The sequence below is a fragment of the Crocodylus porosus genome, unplaced genomic scaffold, assembly GCF_001723895.1.
Source record: "Crocodylus porosus isolate Cpor-Errol unplaced genomic scaffold, CroPor_comp1, whole genome shotgun sequence".
In the NCBI taxonomy this organism is placed as follows: Eukaryota; Metazoa; Chordata; order Crocodylia; family Crocodylidae; genus Crocodylus; species Crocodylus porosus.
The window spans coordinates 1,905,630-1,929,722 of NW_017728911.1; the positions used below are offsets into that span (position 1 = coordinate 1,905,630).

At 38.9% G+C, this 24,093-nt stretch overlaps 1 protein-coding gene across 2 annotated transcripts in view; it reads right to left on the bottom strand.

Annotated features, from left to right (window-relative positions):
- MYO9A (myosin IXA) overlaps positions 1–24,093 on the bottom strand; it is a 317,277-nt gene that overhangs the window by 186,686 nt on the left and 106,498 nt on the right. For both annotated transcript variants that reach the window (XM_019533260.1, XM_019533261.1), the window contains exons 3-7: positions 19,835–19,929; positions 16,050–16,112; positions 11,158–11,257; positions 8,010–8,066; positions 2,819–2,916 (exon numbers count right to left, since the gene is read on the bottom strand). In XM_019533260.1, coding sequence (XP_019388805.1) covers positions 2,819–2,916; positions 8,010–8,066; positions 11,158–11,257; positions 16,050–16,112; positions 19,835–19,929 — 413 coding nt within the window. The remainder of the gene's footprint in view (positions 1–2,818; positions 2,917–8,009; positions 8,067–11,157; positions 11,258–16,049; positions 16,113–19,834; positions 19,930–24,093) is intronic.

Genomic DNA, 24,093 nt, shown 5'->3' on the forward strand with positions numbered 1-24,093 from the left:
CAGGCCTGGACAGGGCACTGGATTCAGGAACCTGGTGTTATTTCTGGCTCCACCACTGCCTGCTTGGGCATGGCAACTTCAACCACTTTGTGTCTTGCTTTCCAAAGTGTAAAACAGGGATCATGATAATGACTTCCTTTTTTGAGGGTTTGAGATCAAGATATGAAGAGTGCTATTAGCTATAAGAGTTAATTATTTATAAGGACAACAAACAGAGAAACCCATGGCTGGTTTTGGCAGGCACTTCTTTAAGGACACACTTTTTTAATTGCTTTGTTTTCTTTATAGCTGTCTCAACCTAATGTTATTACCCATTTTTTGGAAAAAGCAAATCCACAAGGCTCAACTACTCTTACTTTTAAACGCTGAAGATGTTTTATTAACTTGAAACACTTTATTAACAGGAAAATTACAACTATATGTATATATTTACAAGTTTAATAAACTACTGTTTTCTTGCATGCATATCAGCCTCTGGCCTCTTTACTTACTATTCATTCCATCCAGGAAGAGCACATACCAACTGCAGATGCTTCCTCGGCCTGACAAAGGGGTTTTAAACCCAAAAGCCTACTAAGCAAAAAAGTTTTCCAACGATTTAGTTGGTCTAATAAAAGATATCAGTTTTACCCAAAGAACCCTGTCTGCCAATTAAACTCTCCAACTTTTTGCAGAGTTCACATATGACAGATATTATGTAGAGAAGTTATTGTGCAGTAAAAGCTAGTGTGTGAATCCACAGTGTACTACATGTTCCATATGGACACTCCTAATGGATGGAAACTTGCTCTAATTGTTTACTAGCTTACTGTGTGATAATTTCCCTGTGTAGACCAAGCCCTAAAAAAAAATTGTCACCAAGCCCACTGTGTGATGCACAAGGAGTCATCTAGGCACAGAATACAGGAAGCTACTGAATACTGTATTGTTCCAATTATAAGTCAACCCTGGAGATAACATGCTCCCATATTTCCAGGTTCGTTTTAAGAAAAAAAAACAAAAAACCTGTCTCTCTTCCAAATAAGTTGATAGCTATAAATTAAGTCTTCAAAGTCCTACTGCCTTTCCAAAATCCCACAGAATCGGTTAAATGAACTAAAAACATCATAAAACCTTCATTGAAAAAAATCCAATTTGATATTTTTATTGCATGTACACAACTACTGCAATCACAAAGGTCTGGGGCCTGACTGTAGGTCAACCCTGCATGTAAGTCTAATGTGATTTTATGGTTCTCGAAGAAAAATGGTCAACTTATAATCAGAACAACACGGTCCAATTTAGCAGTAGTTCGTTTCTGTTGTACTAAGGAGTTGTGTCGACTGGAACACTATGTTTATGAAGTACAGATCTATTGTCATCTTTGTTTGTTTGAAAACATGCATCCAGAGCTACCCCTGGGGGCGTGCGGGGCCCGGGGCATAACAGCCTGGTGGGGGGAGTGAGCAGCCGGAGCACGAAGCCAGTGGCTGTACAGGGTGGTGGCACCCACAGCACGTGCCAATGGTGCTGTTTGCAGGGTCCCCCAAAGTACGGGGCCCAGGGCGGTCACCCTGATTCACTCCCCACAAGGGACGGCTCTGCAGGCATCAAATCATACTGTAAACCACCCAGGGCGGGGGGTGACTAAGGCTCCAGCCCTGACCCTTGTTGATGACTTTGAGGGGCTGCAAAATATGGCAGCCACTGCCAACACTACTACCCAGAGCAGAGAACCTACTTGTTAGGCCAATGCAGTCAAAGAGATGAAGGTACAAGACTGAATGTGCGCACGAACAAGGAGTTTCTCTGCAAACATATGGGTATTGTGGAGGAAGGAGAATGGAGGTAGGCTGGGGCAAAAACTACAACAGCCTTCTCTCCTTTCTTGGCAATGCTGTGGTTTTTACACTTGTTTAGGAAGCATGAGATAAACTAGCTTTACAGCATCAACTAATTTCTAATACTTGGGGTAAAAAATGGTTATTTGGAAGGTCTATGTACAGGATGGTCAAAGTTGCACGCCGTATTGGCAAGGGTTTTTAAGCTTGCCTCCTATTTAACTTTGCTAGACCCAGAAAAATACCTTTTAAAAGTTACATTAACATTTACATTAACTGCAATCAGTTTATTTTTTAAATGTTAAACATCATCGCTTACATTGGGTGATAAGCGAGGTATCAAATGGAATTAACTTAATTTAAGAGTATAACAAGACAAAGTTGTCATCCTCCCCACACTTGCATGATTTCTATAATAGTTCACTGGTTCCTATTATGTTAATTTGATAATCACTGATAATTATTTTTCAGTTTTTCTTAAAGAAAAACCCTATCCAAACTAGATGGACTTTTTGTAGCCTGATAAAGGCTGCCATCTCATTCCTTTATTGCTTTATGACCAGATTGATGAGCACTTTTTCAAACAGATTTGGATCAACTGTTTCAACACAGTCTTCTCAAGGCTTCTAGAAAAAGCCTGCTACACTATCCACATTTGTACACAATCTGAATCCAAAGGTTAAAAATTAAACATATATAAAAGGTCAGAGACAGGATTTCTGAATGAATTGTCATTTGAATTCAAGACGTTCAGAATTAGGCATTTACATTCACAAGCAATTCAAAAATACTTCAAGGTCCAATTTGCACAGACCAGATCACTTCTGCTTACATCTTGAAATTTTGTTTAGTCCTTTAATATATGAATCGTCAAATATCATTACTCCCTGTCACATCAACAATCTAAGTTACGTTGGACACAACAGAGTCATATTGCTGTGAATGAGACATATTTTCTTGCTCATTATGCATGCTGTTAAACTGGAAGATGAACTCACTGCCTGCGAGTCTTGGGAAGAAACCCCACCATCTCCATGGCCAGCTGTAAGCGCTCAAAGTCATGCTTCAAATCTTCCCCTTCAACAGAGAAGCAATCCTGTTTGATTCAAACACAAAGATGAAGAATTAATAAAAATGAAGTCCAGAATGTGTGTGGATGGACAATCCAGCATTACGTAAATCCCATTTGGCACTTTCCATGCTTTTCTATCAATGACTAGAATATTTCCAGTCTGCTGCCTGGATTTTACATACAACTAATTATAGCTAATAACTAAGTATAGCTATTCTGTACTAACTCCTGTGTGGACAAACTCACCTTGTAAGTTTGATCCACTCCCTAACCTAAACCATACCAAGGTACTTTCAATACAAAATAAGAACATACACAAAGAAAGATAGTGTGGAATAGTTAATTCTGTAAAAGCTATTTTGAATGACGCCCTCAGGCAGAGAAGCCTTTTCTTCCACCCTGCCTTAAGTCTCTCTAAAACAACAAATGAGCTGTGACATTTTAACTGAGCAAGCACTTTGAGAAGGCCTTGTCTACACGAGGAATTGAGTGTGCAGTAAAGCTAGGGTGTGAATTTACACTACATTGATTGCTCTTCACTGAATGCCCCTGTGGATGTCCAGTGAACATTAAGAGGGCCTTTGAAAATGGAGCAAAATACTTCATGTAAAAAAGCCCTGACTGCTCACGCTCAGCAATTAGGTGGCTTAAAACAGTCCTGAGCAAGCACCCCAGCATTGCTCTCCAGCTCTCTCATGGCACAGGCCCAATACTGCTCTAAGCCTTTGCACCCCCTAACTAAGGTTGCCAACCCTCCCAGATTGGCCAGGAGTCTAGTGGACTTGCATCGACACCCCGTGACTACTGAAAGCAATCTGGGAGATTTATATTGTGAACAGCTTGAACAGTACAATTAATTACATTACGTCACATAGTGGGGGGAAGAAATCTCCTAGAATAGCTTGAGTCAGAGTTGGCAACCATACACCGAACTGCTGGGCATATATAAAGCAGAAAGAATGGGGGCAGGTTTGTTTCTCAGCTGTGCCCCAGGATTTGGCAGACAAGTTATAGACATGGCCTAAGAGTATCCACACAGAGAGTTGGAGCAAATAGCTAGTGCACTGATTCAGAGGCTGATTTCCTATTAGCAAATTTCTTAATGTGACTGACACCCCTTACAGAATGTGAAGAATTCCATTAAAAAAAATACATAAAGCTTTCTCTCAAATGCACTTTTAAAATTAAAATCAACTGGTTAATTTTCTGGGGTTAGAATAATGAATTCTGGATTGCTGCATACTGAAGATGTTTGAATGCAAGTTATTTTTAGTTGGTGCCCTGGAAATGCTAGATGAAAGGAAATTTGAAATCTTAGTGTAATTTATAGTTTGAGTGTGCATAAAATAAAGGCTTGTTCAAAACAGCATCTGCAATTAAGCTAACTGCCAATACAGGTCAGAGTTGTGCGCACATATCGTCAGTGTTAATAATTTGCATGCAAATCAAATTACCTGAATATTTAAGTGTCCACACAATTTGAATGCACAGTTTTGAAAAACAAACCAAAAATGGCTAAACGACTAGCATGGGAAATATCACTGGACTGGCATCAAATTGACACATGACAATGACTAGTACATGGAGCTCACATAGTCTCATGCTCACTTACAACACAGAGCATGAAGCTGTAATTTCATTGTCAGTAGGTAAATACAGATAAACTTTCACAGTCAATTCACTGAAATTCTCCTTTAAGGAGATGAGGCTTTCCCCTTTCCCCCCCATTACTTAACAGGATTATTGTTTTGGACTAATACCGATTTATCATAAAAGAAAAGCACCTTTATTTTAAATCTTATAAGCAACCCAAACATACAGGCATGAGGCAATATTCTGTGGCGTATCTGGTTCTCCATAACTAAAACTGGGTGATGTTCAACCTAATTGTTATAAATCCTGTTCAGCTGGAAAATGGTTGTTAACATCGGTTTCAACCGGCCCTGTGCACAACAATCAGCAAAACAATATTATAGTGACAAAGTGAATTTATAAAAATAACTGATTAACAGTAAGTGGGTTTAAACAGCGGATTTAAAACCTAATGCGAAAGTAATATGGGCAGGCTTTAAGTTTTAGTTTATTAGAAAAATCTATTTGCATTCCATTAGGATTTTCTACTTTTGTGCTGAACTCAATTGATAACCAAGCACAAGCAGATAGATTCCTTTCTGGTTCTGAATGGATTTATGCATTGATATCCAATTCAATAAATGGTGTACTTCAACACAATAAATGAAAAAAAAGAAGCAATGAGAGCAACTCATTGTAGTCCAATGCGTCAGAAATGGGATTCAAACGCTTTCACCTTTACAACAGCAGTTTGACCTTGGCCAAAAGTGATAGCAACCAAAAGTCATTGGTAACTAGTGGCTGTCTAGTAAACTGCAAGAAAGCAAACTATTAAACTTAGTCAAATATCTAATGAACAAATGCCTGCATCAGAAGAAAAAAAAAAAAAAAAATCAGTATGAGAATTGGCTTCCTGTTGGCAGACTCAATGCACAAATCATAAATAAATGAAGGAATAAAGATTAAGGAACCAATAAACCAACAAGGGTAAATTTCTTTGTCTAAATAATGTTTGAAGATAATTTGAGGAAGCTTTTTTAATCTTGCCTATGCTGAACTTGGGAGCCACAGTCAAATACATGCATTTAATTTCCAGGACTGAGATGTGTCAAGGGAATTTAAAAACAAATAAAAAAAAATCACTAAACAAACTGAAATGCTTACATCCCATTGGACAATCTTATCATATGACTTCACCTCTTTGAAATTAGAGCAAAAGTTAATACTGCAACTACCACAGCTAACTGAGAAGCAATACCTGCAAAGCCAAAGGCAATCTGGTTAACAATTTACATAACAATTACCAAGCTCATTAACCCATATGGAAAGGCTTCTTGCAAATCACTGACTTAAAAGCAGATGCTCGCTCTGTACACTATTTCATCTCCAGTATGTCGCCACAGTTTATCTTCTTTTTTCACAGTGGACATCTATAAATCTAGAACATTCATACTATTATGGTAGACAAATGTGAAAAGAACAAACATCTGTGTGCCAATCAATCCAGTCATCAGTATTCTGTTTATGCAATTACTTTCTGAACTTTTTCAACTTTGGCATGACAAGCCAAGCGCCCTGCTTACTAAAGTAAGTTGAGACAATTCATACACTTCCGCTTAAAAGTTAAAATAATATAATGCACTTCTTCACATTGTGTGATAATAGAGTGCTTCTTTTTTTTGTTTTAAATCCCTGTAGTCCCAGCAAGGTCACAGGATAGACTCCAGAATCTAATAGTGAACGAGCGCTGTGTTAGTAAGAATTCCATGCGCGTGCGCTCGCACTCTCTCTCGCTCTCTCTCTATTCTGTAGTGTTATTCCAGTACACTGACAAAAGAGGAAAAAAAGAAATACAGAATTAAGGAAATACCTAACATGTAATTATAAACAACATTTTGCTGCTCAAAAATGGGCAATGCAATGCTGAATTTCCTGGGTCTGCAACAGCTTGCCTTATTAAATTGTTCATTACTAGCCCTGCTGGGAGGTAAAGAGAACATCTTATTCAGCCTCTCTTACGCTTTCTAGGGCCCCTCCAAATGTTCAGGTAGAGGCATAACAGGATCTGATGCGTGATCCACGCAACCATGCATGGCAGGAGGCACAACTGTGGGATCCAGCATCAGATCCTATCACACCTTATTGCTGGTGCAAGGGGAGCCCAGGTTCAATATCCTAGCAGCTGTGCAATTCCTTGCCCTGGCAGCTTATGATGCACCCCTGAGGCTAAGAGCCCAGTCAGCTGCCCCAATCATAGGGGCATAGACCCTGCTACACATGTAAATTAAAGCTGGATAGGAACCAGCTATAAAGTTATTACACATTTACCAACTCTAACTTTATAACTGGATGGACCTTTTGGGTTACTTTGCACGTGTATCTAGCCTGAATTGATTGCACAATTAACCAGCTAATTTTGTAATACATGCAATGTGTAGAGGGGGCCTAGAATACAATTAGTTGATTGCTAGAATCCAACAGTTCTCTGAAACTGCCAGTATATTATTTGGAGAAGATATTCCCCCCTTTCCAGAACACTAATTTAATATTAAAACTTTTAAAGTCTTAACAGTAGAGACAGTGCACAGTGAATAAGTCTTGCTTTCATTTTTCTATATATATATCTACACAATGATATATGATACCCTTCATTTCTAGAAGTTTGGTAGACATTAAGTAAGCAGAGAATTAGCAACAATATCATGCAATTAGACTTGGAACATGCTTTTAGATGCAAGACCAAACTGACAAAGAACACCACAAAGACACATTTACAGGCCACACAAGCCAAAAGCGTATTTCTAAACTGAGCCTTTGTCACATCACGTAATTGCATACAGGAAAGAAAACCTTCACTCTTTCTTTTTTTGGTCATATACATTTAGAAAGGTGTTGCTATTGAGCTGTCTTCTTTCAGATAAAATGAGCGTAGTTACTTTAAATAAGGATCTGTTTGCACTTGAAATTAAACTCGAAGACCATTTTCTCACACTGGGTATATTGTTTTTGTGCAACAAATTGGATAAAAAATGTGCTGCCGCCGCCATTCTGAATGGACAAGAAAACAAACAAATAATCTTTCAACAGTAGTTTATTTAAAACCTTGATTTGCAGTTCATTGAAACTGAATTAAAATATTGTTCTATTTTCACATACAAGATATTGTATTACCACACAAATGTGTACATAATAGATATTCTATGAAGTCACCTACTGCAGTGTATTACACTTTGGATAAAGTCATCCAACATATAATTGGTTAAAATTAGGTAGGTATATCCAATCTATAGCTAATCTATTAAATAACACTTCCCAGATGACAATGACCAAAAAAAAAAAAAAAAAGCATTGTAAAGATCTGTTCCAATGTAATATGAAGATGCAAGCAGTCTCAACGAAGGGAAAATCTGGCTAATGTTTTTGGTCGTTCTGTTTTAAACTCATTCAGTTTTGCTTTCTCCCTGTGTCTTGGTGTAGCCAAGATTCAAGTGAGCAAAGTAGCACCCTACACCAGCAACACAGAATGCGCATGTACTTGTACTGACCGGCTCAGAGTCATAGTAATAATCATCCCAGCTCTGTCTGAGAGGTTTCTTTGTCATCTGAAAGCAAGGCAAATTGAGTTAAACAGCATTCAAACCAAACATATCTCCCTCTCTCTGGTATCTGAGACAGGAACAATGCAAAGTTACTTGCAAAGTCAGCAAGGATTTTGCATGTAATCATAACATTTTTTTTTTAAATGTAAGAAAGTATTTCAGGTTGTAGGAATTATTTGCCACATTTATCATACTCTGATCTATACTTCTAATTCTTTAAACACGTGCAGAATTTGTAAAGATATTACAAATACAAATTTGTCTATCATAATGGGAGCCACTGGCTTAGCTACAGAGTTATCTGCCCAGCTATGCTGGAGACCAAGGTCTAGTTTTCATTCCTTTTACCGCAGGCTCTGGAAAGTGATACATGTTGCCAAAACATATTCCCATGACCAATGATAAAGCTACATTGAAGAGCTTCTAAAAAAGACCACGTTTCTTTATTTATGCATTCATTCAATGTCCTCGTTGGCCAAAAAGACAACAATGAGATTAGAAAAACTGTTTGGAGAAGGGAAAACATGGAGATTCTTAGGACTAAACACAGGAGGAAGAAAGCAGTCCAAGGGCAGAAATGTGGTACAATACATTCTGTTGTGGAAATTAGACTAATTAAGGACCCAGTCTTGCAAGGTGCTGATTCAATGAGGATACTCCCTGGTATTATTCAGTATACCTTGTAAGACCGCAAGGTGAACATTCAAATAAAAGCATATTTGAATGGTAGGCCAAGTCAGACCTGAGAGGAAACTGTAAATGTTTTTTTAATTTCTTTTCTCAAACTGAAAGGCCCTTTGAATATTGGACATTTAAAATGTTTAGAGGATCTATTGTTCAAGTAATCTGTCACCCCTTAGTTAAGTGCCAAGATAAGGCTAAGCCACAAGGCCCACCTGGCTAAGCAGCACCTGTTTCTACAGGCAAGGGCATACAATTTGGGGACTTAGCTAACAGCATATTTGACTACTTCTGACTCCCTAAACTAAATAATCAGGTACCAATTTGCAGCTGGGTTGACTGGAGCAGGTGGAGAGAGGGGCAGCCTTCCTCAGGAGTCAGAGAGGTTTCAAGCTCATGCCTTCTGGAGTTGTATGGTAGGACATCTTAATCACTCTGCCAGTATGCCCCAGCTCTCACCCTCCAAACAAAATACTGTTTTATTTGGCTCACCCCAGTGTGGGCTCACCCCACCATGGGCAAAAAAAAAAAAGGTAGAAATAAAAGCTTTGCTTTATTAACTTCACTCGTTTTTTTTCCAGTCAGTAATTGTTAATCTCTTTCCTCTCTCCTCATCCCCTTTCACAGTAGAGGATTCTAAGGCATCTTTAAGAAATTCTTCTGTTAATAGGAAAGTGTTCAGAGCTGATCCTGTTGCCTTGTCTTTTCATATTTCCATACATTTCTTCAACAATCCTCATCTTCCTATTTCCCATCTCTCTCTATTTTTCATTGTTACCATTGGAAGGTTGTTGCTACACCATAGATGGAAGGCACTGGCCTGAAACACTATGCTTAATCATTCTAAATGAGCCAGTTTCATATAGATCCGCACTGGTAAAAATCTCTCTCTACCCATATACCTATCTAAGCCAATCATGTCAAACCAAATATTCCTGCTGAACTAAGCATAGAATCTGCTTCCATAATTAACTGAGATGCACGTGGAATCTCCATACAACTCTATTTATATCCATGTTCCTTTAAGGAAGGATGAAAAATGGATGCTTTCATCATAAAGATCGCTGCCTTTTGCTTACCCAACACATCAGGCTCTTTTGTTTTGACTTTTAGTTTTAAATGTTTTGACCTCTATTTTATTACCTTGAAAAAATTAAAGGAATGAAATAGAAAAGGCTGTTTTACAAAAATATGGAGGTATTAAGACTATCCAACAAAACCAACGGAAGTGAGAAAACATTCTATCCAAAACTATCTTGGCTCTCTCACGCTTCAAAATTGCAGCACAGATGGTGCATACAGAACGTACACTATTCTCAAACCTCTGCTACACTTAAGCACCAACACAGTATTTAATAGAGCAAATGCCTTAAGCTTTAACTTCCTATTTGCTTATTCAATGGTGTGAAATTCTTAATGTCATTAGATGCAGGAGGTAATCATTATAACATTGTATTTTGACTTTGATAGATTTTTTCAAGGTCTTTAAAAGTTATGACACTTCTAGAGAGTTAATGCTATATTATGAAGTCAACCTTTTACATTTTTTAAAAAGCTTAACAGATTACTTGCAGCACACTGTGTTTACATCTTTAACGCTAATTAGAAATCTAAGACAGGCAAATTAGTCTTTATTAGTAGCCAATGAAGAAACTAATTTATACTGCATGTGATCTCAACTTCAGGAAATAAAAGGACAAATCAGAACAAGGAGGTGAAGAGATCTAATAACTAGTGACATGCAAGATTTTAATGTGAAAACTCCATTAGCATTTGTGGGACCTAATGTCTTTCCTGGTAACACATAAGTGCCAAAAAACAACCCAAAATCTTTACTGTCAATTATGTTTTCTGTTGTGCAAACTGAGTAACTCCATAGTATCTCACTCATTTAAAATTTATGGGAGTTTCCACATTTGGTTTATATTAGGCTTGTTGCATTGTTAAGCTACAAGACAGTCATGCTGCCAGACAGCCATGAAGTTAAAAATTATGACTACATCATGCAACATTATATCCTACAGACCCATTGGTAAGAGATGGACATATCTCTATCTAAACAAAACTAGACAGAAGACAAGTATTAATTGGTAACAACATTCATGAGGCAGCAGGTAAAAGATTACTATAAGCCCTTTAAGAGATGTACCTTGCTTAAGCAAAGGCAAGCAGCAAAACTATCCCATTTCCAATACTTGAAAAAGGACAAAAAATGATTTCCCATCACAGACTCCAAAAGCCAGAGATCATAAAGTCTACCATTTAGATTATTTTCTATATTCACATTCAGTATCATCAGTATAGAAAACAGCATGTCATTAAAAGAGACCAGTCCACCATCCCAAAGCTAAATATTAAGCAACTCCTTTTTAAAAAAAAGCTGTCATCCCCAGAGCTGCCTATCTATTCCCACCTGATTGAGGTAATGATACTCCTCAGGTTGTTTAAGGTGGAATGCAGATCTTTCTTCCTCACTCGCTCCTGCCAGGAGGTAATAAAACACATGGTAGTTCCTGGTAATGAATAAAAATGATGTTAACCTTCAAAAGCAGTGTTAGCACTGGGCACAGAAACACACATATGCACTAAGAACCTAATTTTCAAATACAAGTACTCACAGTTGCTTATAGTTCGAACACATATACTGTGATTTATAAAGGACCCAGCTGATGTTTGGTGCCCAATTCCCACTGATTTTCAAACAAAATTCAGGCACCTAGCATCCTTAGGCCACTTTGAAAGTTCAAGAGGATGTGCAGATGGCTACCTTCGAGGTGTATCTAGCCATCTGTATGTAAAAATAGCTGGCCTTATCAAATGTCTCACCAGCACATGAAGACTAATGTTCTTCTTTTGAAGATTCAGGACAGCAATCTGCTACTGACTGGCCTCATTATATGTGCACCTTTCCCCAGTAAAATCTGTAAAGACTGTCCATGCAGGGAAACAACAGAACACAAAGCTAAGATCCTCCACATGGATGAGAGAAGTTGACCATCAGATCAAAGTTTACAGCACTTACTTTTATTTCACGTTATTTCCCTGAGCAAGCGTTAATAGTGTTGTTATGATTCTAAATACAGCATACTGCATTTAAGGGCACACAACCTTTTTTCAGTTCTTGGCCAGCATACTTACCTGGAGCATGCACTTACGCTAACTTAAAGAAAATAGTGCTCATCATCTATAGGAAGAGCCTGAGCTAAGCTTTTCACACTTCATTAGGGTTCCTTCCTTCTCAGAGAACCCTATGCTTTTAAATGAGTCAGAACTCATGGTAAAGGTGATATCTTTTATTAGACTGACTAGAAATTTGCACAAAAAAATTCTAAAAAAAATTATTTTTAAAAGCAGCCTTAAAATTGACAGCTCCTTATCAATTTCACCAATTTAGCAGAGGGTTCCTAGGCACTTAACCAGTACGCAGGTAAGGGCTGCTTGTTACCAAGAAGGCAGCAAGTAACCAATTGGGACTAGCAATCTTTTATTCAGTTAAGGAAATTACACATTTAATGAACTGTATATCCATTTTTGTAGCTATTTAGCTACCAAATAAAATACAGACAAGTAAAGACACCAACTCATTGACACTAATGCACCCTCTGTGTAGGCAAACTTAAAGGTTTGTGATAACTGCCCATTTGTAATGAGTACAGCCTTTAAGCTATTGAGAATATTTTGCAAGGGGTATACCTACTTAGTCTCTTAAAATGAACAGGTATAGTCATACAGCATTGCAAATCTCACCAGGGATGAATAAAAGAAGAATACTTTTCAAGAGACCAGAACACAATCTATAATACTGCTGTCCTAAGAGTCTCAAGCTGATTCTGATACCATTTGTCTGCTTTGAATTGTAGTTATGTCCAACAGCATACTCTGTAACAAGAACAACTTATTTGTAAAAGCCATAAGTTGAAGGAAAAGTGAGGTGAGGGAAAACTAAAAAAATACCCACAATAGACTTCTTGGGACCACAATAAGTACAGCAAAAGTGTTCATGTTTTCTATTACTCTTATAGAATCACTGGAAGGAAGATTTTTACTTAAAAAAAAAAAAAAGGGGGGGGGGGGGGGGCAAAGACCTAGGGAGCTGCAAAAAAAGGGAGGATAAGTAGAGGAAAGGGAATGGAGGATTCCCTAAAAAAAAAAAAAAAAAAAATTTAAATTAAATAAAATAAAAAAAAAAAAAAATCAGAAGATGGGAGAGAAAGGGAGTGACAATTAGATAATGCAAAGGATATAGAAGGGACTAAAATGGTAAGTAGGGAAATAAAATGCTACTACTGATTGAAAAAAAAAAAGAGCAAAAGCAGTTTATACAAACTATAAAAAAGGTTACACTAGCTCCCTGGCTACTCAACTGTGAAACAGCTTGAAAAATAAATGATCAGATTTGCCTTTAGTTCTAACCACCCAGTTCAAACATATGGACACTAACAATCAAGTATATTAAACAACAGAGACATGAGATTGTAATTTTTACTTCTTTTAATTAATGGCTGCTGAAAACCCCAGGTGTGATGGGACCCAATGCTGACGGGATCATTAAGATGTCTTTGAGAGGGGGCAAACTACCAGCAATTTAAAACATAAGTAGCCTGACCTTTAGTCTAGGAATCATTGCTCACTGCAGACAATCCAGCCGCTGCTGCCCTGCTACTAACTTCCCTTTATTTGGGAGGGTTTCTGATAAGCTATCGATAAGCCAATTCTAACTGCACACAAAGTTCTCCCAAAAGTCTGAGCCCCTGACCTCAGGCTTCATGTCTGCACATACCAAGCCAACTAATACTAGTGACATGAATAGATGACCTCCTTTTGTATATGGATAGAGATGAAACATTACTTATGTGAAAATCACCTGGAGAAGGAACCTGAAGCTGACATGAAATAAAAACTCTGTGTAAACAAATATGCAGAAGGCAAGAAAATTAGAGAAGAAATGGTTATTATATTATGGGAAATTATCTCACGGAAGACCTTTATAGATCAAGGCTGTGCCAAACGGGGAGATATTGGGCTGCAGGGAGGTTACTGAGTTCAGCCTTGGGACTAATTTTATTTAATATTTCCATCAGTAACCTTGGCACAAAATCAAGAGCGCATTAATGAAATTTGCTGATGACACAAAGTTGAGAGTAGCATCCGAATATCAATGCAGGAAGAAAAAGGTGACTTTGGGGACTGTAGTAACTAAACAGGATGAAATTCAATAGCGCAAAGTGCAAGATCATGTGTTTAGGGACCAATAACAAGAATTTCTGCCTCAAGCAGATGGAAGTGGCTGAGAGAGAAAGGGAGATCAGTGTTCTAGCTGATCATAAGATGACTGTGGAAGACCAGTAGGATACAGCCTTGAAAAAGGCAAAGCATCTGCAATTTCCATAGAAATAGGCAAGTATGGCTATCCCTGTATGAGGCACTGGTGAGACATAACCCGATACTGGACACCTGGGTTTAAGAAAGAAAAATTCAACCTAGAACAAGTGTAAAGGATAACTATGCTGATCAGGAGACTAGGACCCATGGCAACAATGATCTCCATGATATACCTGAGCCACCTCAGTGAAGCATTTAAGGTGGAGTTCAAGATCAAGCTCATGAAAGGGACTATGTCAAGTCAACTGCAGGGCATGCAACTCAACAACCCACATCTCTTTCAGTCCTAAACTTTTACATTCAAAAGCCTCAAGAATGAAACTATCAAGCTTCTAAAACAGACTTTAAAAAAATCTGTAGATGATACTGGGAAAAATTACATGGGGGGGGTTGTTATGCTTTTTTCTTTGAAAGCTACATTCAGAACTTTGTTGATTTGCGACAAACGGAACCACTGTTTGGATGAACTGTTAAGCATGGGTTTTTGAACTTTTGGTTTGAGCTATGAAATCAGTCTGGAAAAGAATCAGGGAATAAAAGAGGAAACAGAAGAAAGCCAAAAGGGAAGGGCCACATGTTAGGGGATAGAAATTTGAAGTATGATATAGGAGGGGCAGGAGGATATACAGTGAGAGAGTATGGGGGGAAACCCCCCCGAGACTCTTCTTTCAAGATCTCCTGAGAGCATAAAGCATCTCTCCCTAGGAAGTCTGGACTGTTCAACAGACCTGTGGAATGAGTACAGATCAGATACTATATGCAGCCTCCCAGTTTCTTAAGCAACACTAAAAAAACTGTAATTATATCCCAGCCTGTCTCGGGAATATATAGTAGCAGAATCACATCTGTTGAAGAACTTCTATAGAGTTTATAGCCTTCCATCATCCTAGTCCCTTTGCCCCATCCTGACCAGGTTCTACTCTCTTGACAGATACAAGTGTGTTGAGATGGGATCCAGCTCCTCAATCCCATTTAAGCCAAAATCCATGTAAGCATATCACATTGTTGCTTCATAACATTTGCCTGTCTAGCTCCAAATCCAACTTAAAAGACCTGGACCTCATTTACAAAGCTTTATATTGGAAAAAGACTTAATTACCTACAGTGACAGCTCAGACTTTTATGTCTTACACCAGCAGCAATATTAGGTAGAGGGAGCAGCTGAGACTATTGCTTACATCCACTGCTATAAATGATCAAAGTGCAGAACACTGGAGAATTAGGCCCTTTATACTCTCTGAAGACACAGCTACTCCAAGAATAATTTTATGAAAGACCTCCTAGACAATGTGATGATGCTTGATAAATGCATGTAACTAATAAATTAATCCAAAATGTCAACGAGCTTCCTTACAATGCATCAATAACTCTACTGATATAGCTCTGAGAGGGCTGAAAATTCTGAAAACCCTAACTTAGCTCTGAAAGAGGCCATGATTAGGCAAAAGAAAATGATTTAATTTTATTACTACTTATTACACATATTACCATAGCACCTAATAGCCTGATGACAGACCTCTATTGTGTAAGAAGCTGTGTACAACTCATAGATAGTCCTCAACCCAAAATAATGCAGAAGGAGCGCAATTTATACTACTTGGGCTTGTAGAACTCTCATAGCAGCTCCCGAGATCTTTGGTACGCCACAGATATAAAAGTGGGCATTGTGTGGTCTGTTCTCTCTTTGATGTTATGAAGCACACGATGAGGAGATTTTAAACCTGAGTATCCAGCTGACCAGAGCACTGCACCTTTATATTAATTATACATTATATTGTCAAGGCACAGGTAACTTTTTGACAAACTGAATTAGCATAACATGTAGGACTGTGAAATACGGAAGTTACAATTAAAACGGCATTTTAAAGCTACCTGTGCCATGCACGAATCAACTTACTAAACTTTTAAAGTATAGGCTCTTACCGCTCATTGTGTTCCTGATAAACTAGCCTGGATTTCTCCAGCAGATACTTTTCAACATAGGCTCTGAAAGAAAAAAAATATATACATACATACATATACACATAGACATATTCTTTGCTCCAGTGTTCTTAAACTAACACAGCCTTATTGTGACTTCTACTATACAAAAAAGGACATACTTGTATTTTAGCCTTATTTCACTTAGTTGTATAAATTTCTTCCTGGGCAGAACAAGTCCAATATTATGTTTGGCTTTTGAGGTTTTGGTTTGATACCAAGCCAAAACTAACATGGATATGAAATCCATGATATCTGATGAGTGAGCCCAAGGCAGTGAGTGCAGAGGGAATTCCTGAAAGAAACCAAAGAATCTAAGATACTGATTTAACCTAAAGCCAGTAAAACAAAGTTGCCTGCAAACCATCTACACCTAAGAGTAACACCAGCTCCTTTAAGGCCTTGATGCAGCAAAGAAACACATGTGAATGAAGCCATCTTCCCAGGCAGATGTTCACTTCAGGATCAGAACCCGTATTATTATTATTACTACTACTACTACCTTTCACCGTACAGCTATTCTTTGTACAGGAATTCTGTGTTATTATGCAATGGCTACAGTCAGAAAAGTATGGATACTGTATGTCATAACAAGGTGCTTTTAGAGATACTTTTCTACCACTACCTCCAGTTTGAGAAAATGGATTCAAATGTAATTATTACATGAACTGGAAATCTGTCCTCACAGCAATTTTTCTTTTCTCCTGGGACTTCACAATAAGCCACTGACACATGCAGCAGAATGCTTTGTAGCAGTGTTTGCAGCACTACATAGGAGAAGCAGGCTCTATCAATAACAGGATGATGCTTTTGAGATTTACGAAAGTCAGAGAAGAAAAATGGGGCTTGTGCTATAGCAAAGTCAGTACTATTCCACTAATGTTCAAGCATATTAGAGAGACACCTAGAAGGATTTGTCACTTATCCTCAATGAGAAAGCATAAAACAGACTGAATGCTCTTCCTGCTGTTTCCTTTCTATTCCTTTTGTAGTCCTTAAATCACAGGTTCTTGTTTTACCAATTTATTCTTTCAGATAAAATTCCTTGTGGAGTCTATGCTTGGAGCTGTAATGCCAACTCTCACAAAATTACCGTGAGAGTTGAAATTTTTAAGTAAAATTAAGTCCAACTCATGAACTTACAACAGAACTCTCAAATCTTCTCGTACGTCTCTCACCCAACTGAGCCAGAGCTGTAAAGTCCCCGGGAGCCTGGGCAGGAGCAGGACTCAGCTGCAAAGGGGTGCAGGGAGCCCTACCAGGTAAGCACTGAGCCCGGAGCCAAAAGCAGGGGGGCGCTGCTCAGGCCGCATGTGAGGAGCCAGGAGGAAAGGGGTTTAGAACACAGCATCTCATGATTCACATACCAAATCTCTTGATTTATAAGAGAGTGTCTCTTGATTTTTGACACTGTGAGGCTGGCAATGCTGCTGGGGCAATGAAAAAGGTAGTACCTGGTTTAGAGCGTGTGCGCTGAGAGAGGAGCAACCGACCAAAACATCATTTCTGCCTCCACTAGGAAAAGGGATGCTATGGTCATATGCTAGTGCTATGGACTAGGAAAAGGGAGGCTATGGCCTTTATTCCTTGCTCAGCACAAACACTCTAAAAGCAGGCAAACTCTGAGAAAGGCTCTCTTTTCTAGTAAGGATACAATAAAAGAAAACCAAATTAAACATAAAAAGTAAGCAACCCAGCTACGAGTTTTAACCCATCTGGACCTTTAACAATATTAAAATTTACAAGGTTAAGCATTCCAAAAGGGGGAATTTCTAAGAGTGGAGGTCTGGCCCACAGTCTTAATTCTGCCACACAACAGATGTAGGCACATTTTATGGTAAACAAAATTACATGAAAGTTTAGGGTGAATTAATGTAACATGGATACAGAAGCACAAAATACCTAAATAAAATGTGTTAAAATTAAGAGTGTAAAAAAACCTTTCATTTTGGGAATTTCTCCCTACTGAGTACTTCCTTTCCATAAATTTAGTATTGCATCAGTGTTTTTATAGATAGGATTTTCCCCTCCAAAGGAGCAAACAGGAAGGACAGAACCATTTGTTTTATAAATGTTCAAACTGTCCTTGAAATACTGCTCATTGTTTTAATTTGGTTATAAATGCTGCAAGCACCTTTGCATAAGAACTTGTTTGTTATGAACACATTTGACCCCTCTTCAGCTCTGAAGTACTTAACTTTAATCATTTGCTTGAGTCCCTTTGCCTTTAAAACTATATAGTCAACTGCTTTGCTTAACATGGGGCTCTGGTTGATGCAATCCGGCCTGTCAAGTTTACAGCCTTTTCTAAGCTTGGCCATTCCAATAAGCAAATACCCAACAGTGATTTTCCAGAACTGCATGTGCAAAAAATAGTGTTACATTTGCACTTCTTGCTTCTATAACTTTTATATACATTGGTAATTCTCCACCTTTTCAGACCCAAGGTACCCCCTGAACTGGCACAAGGCATCCCTGGGAAAATGACAGTTCCTATTTTTCATTTGGTCTTTGGTTTTGGAAAAATAATAGAGCAATTTTTTGGCTGCAAAAAATTCAGAAAGACCACAACAAGTCAGAATGTTTTTAAGGATTCCCAGAAAGGGTCTCAAGGCACCATGGCACCTTGGTTGAGTATCAGTGGGAGACATCATAGCAAAAGGCAGGGTAGATTTGCACCTTCTAGACCAATTAAACCAGATGTATAGTATAAGCTGTCATCACAGAGACATCACAACAAACAGCCTATACAGCACAGACACAGATTTAGCACCGACTCCGAAAGTCTACCTTTATATGGGAAAACCCCCAATATTTTATGTTCCCAAAGACTGAAGAAAGAAATATCTAAAGGAGGTAGATTTCTTCTGATGAATTATACTAAACTGCAATTTGCAGATATGCACTAATGGATGCTGGCACCACACAGCTGAGATGCATTATGAAAAAGTGTTACATAAATTAAAAGTGTTTAAGAAAATTGCCAAATCAATTTAGCTCTGTTTGAAATAAAAGAGAAATGTTATTCCCCCCCCCCCCAATTACTACCACCGTATCATTATAAGAAAGATAGATGCTGGGTTTTGTTTTGAGAGAGCATTTAAAAATAAAAGAATCTCAGTGTTTCAGTACCCAAGACAATAAGGAGTGATATCTGTCTCCTGGGAAACAAGCGAGAGGGTAAAAAGGGTGCATCTACTTGTCCCAGGGCAGCAAGTTCAAAATACTGGAGAAACATAGCTACACTGTATGGTACCCTAGACAGTCTAGTCTGTCCTGCTCCACAGCAGGGCTATTTAGCCAGGGCAAAACATCGCGTAATCTAAATGCTAAAGAACATAAATCCATTGTTTGAATTGGAACAAAGAAACGGAATACAATTTATATTTTCATTATGGAGGTTTGGTTATCCAATTGCAGTTACGACCGACTGGAGCTGAGAGGCTAAATCACATATACTGTGATGGAAACACCAGGGTAAATTAGTAGCTAGCTAGCTAAAAGTCAGCTCAGGTACCCCTAAACTACATGGCAGTCACTTCTGTGACCACAGTACAGATATACCCATATCTTTATATTAGGTGTAAAATATGACAGCTGGGTCTAAAATATAAAGCAGACAGTTAGCCTTCTAGGTCACATATTACCAATAGTGCCTGTCAGAATAGCAGTACAGACAATGCTTCTAAAATTCAAAACCTTGAGCTACTGCTGATTGTGCCACTTACCCCCGCACGGTGCCTGTCTCCTGGTAATTCACTTGAATGAATTTGCCAAAGCGACTTGAGTTGTTGTTATGTGCTGTCTTTGCATTTCCAAATGCCTGTCAAAATAAAAGGGAGATTGTTTTAAAATCAACAACTCATGTCTAGGTTATTTACATACACATTACAAACTTCTTTTGGAACAGTCATCACTACACAATCAATGAAAGAAAGCCTAGCAAAGAGTGTCTCGACGTTCCTGTACGGAGATCCCCAACATTTTTTCCTCTCCCAGCAAAGGTCCAAATTTAGATTTGTTGACTATACTTCAGGCTAGGCTGTTTATGGCTCCAAAGTTTGATAATGATCACTGTAAACAACAATCAAGCCAAACACTGACAAACATTTGGAAAAACAAATTTTTATTGTTTGCAACCTTAAAAAAAAGAAATTACAGTTGGCATATGCAAAAAAGATTTAAACCAGGAACTTCAGGGTAGATGGCAGGGGAGCTGAGAGGGCCCCAATCCTTGTTGTGGCAGTGCAGCCCCAGACCCTTCCCTGGCACCCGCCCCAAGGCATGCATGCGCCCGCCACCAGCAAAAAGCAGGGCTAGGGCTCCGCGGACCCCCGAACAGCCCCTCGCACCTCCCAGCTACCTGCCACAGCTGGCCCAGGTTCTGAGCAGGCCCCTGCCACCCATCACAGAACCCAGGATGCTTGTGGCAAGCAGCAGGGAGATGGCAGGCAGCTGCACTGACATCCGCGAAGCCCTGACCCGACTTGTTGCACACATGCCTTGGGGCGAACGGCAGCGGTGGGTGGGGCAGAGGCTGCACTGCCACAGGGATCGGGATCCGCCAAACTCCTCTGCCATCTGCCCCAGGGCGCACGTGTGCGCCACAGCCTGGCACGCATTACCTACCCGATTTAAATTAATTTAGGCATAATATTTACAGTTTCCACTTAGCTTGAGATGAAACATTGCACCGGTTTCTGCTGAGCAAGAAGCTCATTTCAAGCGGTGTGTACATATACAATGAATGTATACAAATGCTTTGTTATGTTTAACTGAATTACAACTTCCATCTAAATGCAGCCAGACAATTCCCATGTAAAAAAAAAAAAAATCATAATACAGCGAATTAATGCCTCAGTTGCCATATAACAACATAAGGAGAAAATGAAAACATTAAAAATCCAAATACATGTCTATTAAGCTATATGTTTATATACATCTTCATATTTATTTATGCAATGAATGCATTTTCCTGGGTAGCAAAAAGAAATGGTCTTCCATATAAATGTTCTATATACTTGCATATCTACATGGTTTAATAGTTATACCAAGCAATTAAATTGTACCATGCTTTTAGGAAATTACTATAGAATACTGATGCAAAGCAAAATTAAAATCAATGTTCTAAATTAAGGTTTCCTGCCTCCTGATTTGAATGATTATTACAAATAAACAGTTTAAACCACTCTGAATCAATCCATCTTGGCTTTCATACATCAAAACCATTGCATGCAAGCATAAACTTCTGCTAGAACAAAAATCAATGCTAAGCATGGATTAGATTCCTCCTGTACTATTAGTACGTCCCTCAAGAACATAATGAGTTACCTGAAGAACCACCATACAGACACTAATTGTATGGAGACCTTTTGGATAAATACAGGAATTCAGTTTCTCCCACAAGAGAATTTTTTTCATTTATAACAGAATAGACTTTAATAATCTAACATGATCAAGATTTTAAAAGTAAAATCCTTCGAATTATATTTTCCTTTTTAATTTTGCAACCAAAGAAAAAAAAGAACAGCAATAGTCTACCTTCTTATTCACCAAAACTTTAAATTTAGTCATGCAGCCTGGTGATGAGCATATTTCAGGTTAGTAAAGACTCCTAAGTCAACCTGATCAAAGCAAAAAATAAAAAATAAAAAAAATAAAAAATAAAAATAACAAAATAAAATCCGATTCTAACCAGACTAGCTGTTCTTGAGTAACCAGACCAGTGGGAAACAGAGTGGTTGGCCTTCTGACTCCAGTAGCACAGGACTGGCCTGACAGGCAGAGCCTGGAGTTAACACAAGGATGTTTAAACCAAGAAAAACGAAGTGTGGGTCAATAAAATGGAACGAGCACTTCACTCAAGGCTGCAGTTATATATTTGCATAAATTTGGGTTCTAACCAAATCAGTGAAGTGAAACACAAATACCCATTATCATGCATGGCATTAAATCTAGTTGGTGCACTATTAAGCATATTTATTAACAGAATAATCCAAAAAATATTCAAACTGTTAATAACTATATTAAACAAATACTGCTTTGCAAACAAATAAAAAAATGGTGCTTTATCCAAGGATACCAAGGGCGGAGGAGGAAAGAAAAAAACATGCTAAAATAATGTGATGAAGAAGCATTAGGTCACATAGAAACATATTCTGCCTTTCTTTGCAACAGTTTATTAATAGATTTTTCTAGTCCTACAAATATTAATACTATAGCAATGCTCTGCTCCATGCAGCACAATCACCATAAAAAGAGGCAGTGTTGTCTAGCACACTTTACTGGGAATCAGAAAATGAGGGTGGAAAGGAACCTCAGGAGATCATCTAGTCCAACCCCCTGCTCAGAGCAGGACCAGTGCCAACAAAATCATCCCAAGCAAGACTTTGTCTAGCCGGGTCTTAAAGCCTCCATGGAATTTGGAAACCCAGCTTCTATTTCTGGCACTGTATGTGATCTTCCACATGATCACAAGTCATTTCACTTCCCTGGTCCTCTTTCCCTTCCCAACCTTTGTCTGAAGGATCCTCAGAGCAGGGACACTCTCCATCCCAGTTTCAAACCCAATGACTTGGCTCTGAACGTCCTATTTATACTCTGAAAGTGTTTCTAACTCCCCATCAAGCTTATATTTGTACAAAAGAATTATTAATAAACTGTACAAAGAAAGAAATAGAAAACTCACATACTACACAAACTGTTCAGTAATGGAATTTAAGTACTTGGTTATTTCCCATCTGGATGAAGGTAAAAGATAAACCATCTGAAAGAACACAGTAAGAAATGGGTGTTCCAAGTTTAAGTTGAGCTATTATATACATGAGTTATGCGATTTATCTAAAACCTTCAATTTATCTTGCCCCTACTAACTCAAACAAAAAACTAGACTAGTTCAGCCCTGCAGTCACAGGACAAATCTAATTAGCAGTATGTGTTTATATTCAGCACCAGTCAGCACACTGCCTTGCTTCGAGTGTCTTCTGAATAAAACCAATAAGCGCTGAACTTTATGGTAGACAATATTAGCCAGGGGAGAATTTTGAGCTGGTTACAAAAAACAGCAAGGTCTCAAACACTGAGAGTTTTACCTCCCAGTTCAGTTAAAGGGGGGAAAAAAAAATCACAACCACAGAGCTGCACTGGAGGTAGGTTATTCCTCAGTCCCAGCACTGAACCTCAGCCTTCTTTTTAAGCAAAACTCTGTAGATATTTGTGGATGGAGAGGAAAGCAGGAAAGGTCCCCTCATCTTTTTCTATCTTCACTCTTTGCAGTTTTACTACTAGGGCTGTATGAAATGGGCCCTATTTGATTTGGATTCGGCCCGAATCAGGGACAGCGATTTGAGCCGTTGATTTGGATCACTGTCCCTGATTCAACTTGGCTGAATCTGAACATTTGATGCCGATTCACGGCTTTAAACATTTTTTTCTACATACCTTGAGGTAGCAGGCGTGCCTCATGATCGTTCCAGTGCTGGGGCGGATGGAGCATCCCACAGGAGTGCGGGGGACTCTCCAGCATGCTCGGCAGAGAACCTGGAAGTTCCAGGTTTGCCAGGGAACGTGCTGGGGGGGTTACCCCCCCATGTCCTCCCGGCTCAGCAACCAGCCACAGGGGGACCCCAGGTGCTCCTCCAGGCCCAGAAGGCACCAGTCACCAAGCCAGGGGTGTGCAGGGGGCGTGGCCTGCATGCTCCCTGGTGGACCAGGAAGTTTACTGGAAGTGCTTCTGGTCCACTTCTGGGTCTGCTGCCAAGTGCGCTGGGGAGCCCCCCATGCTTCTGTGGGACCCCAGCACTGCAGCGTTCAGAGCCCCTGCTACCTAGAGGTATGTAGGAAAAAAAACATTTAAAGCTGTATCTACGTCTGAATCGCTGAATCTCTCCAAAACGGATAGCCAGCACGGGTTCATTGCAGGTAGGTCTTGTTTGACCAATCTCATTTCCTTCTATGACCAGGTGACCTATCACCTGGACCAGGGAGA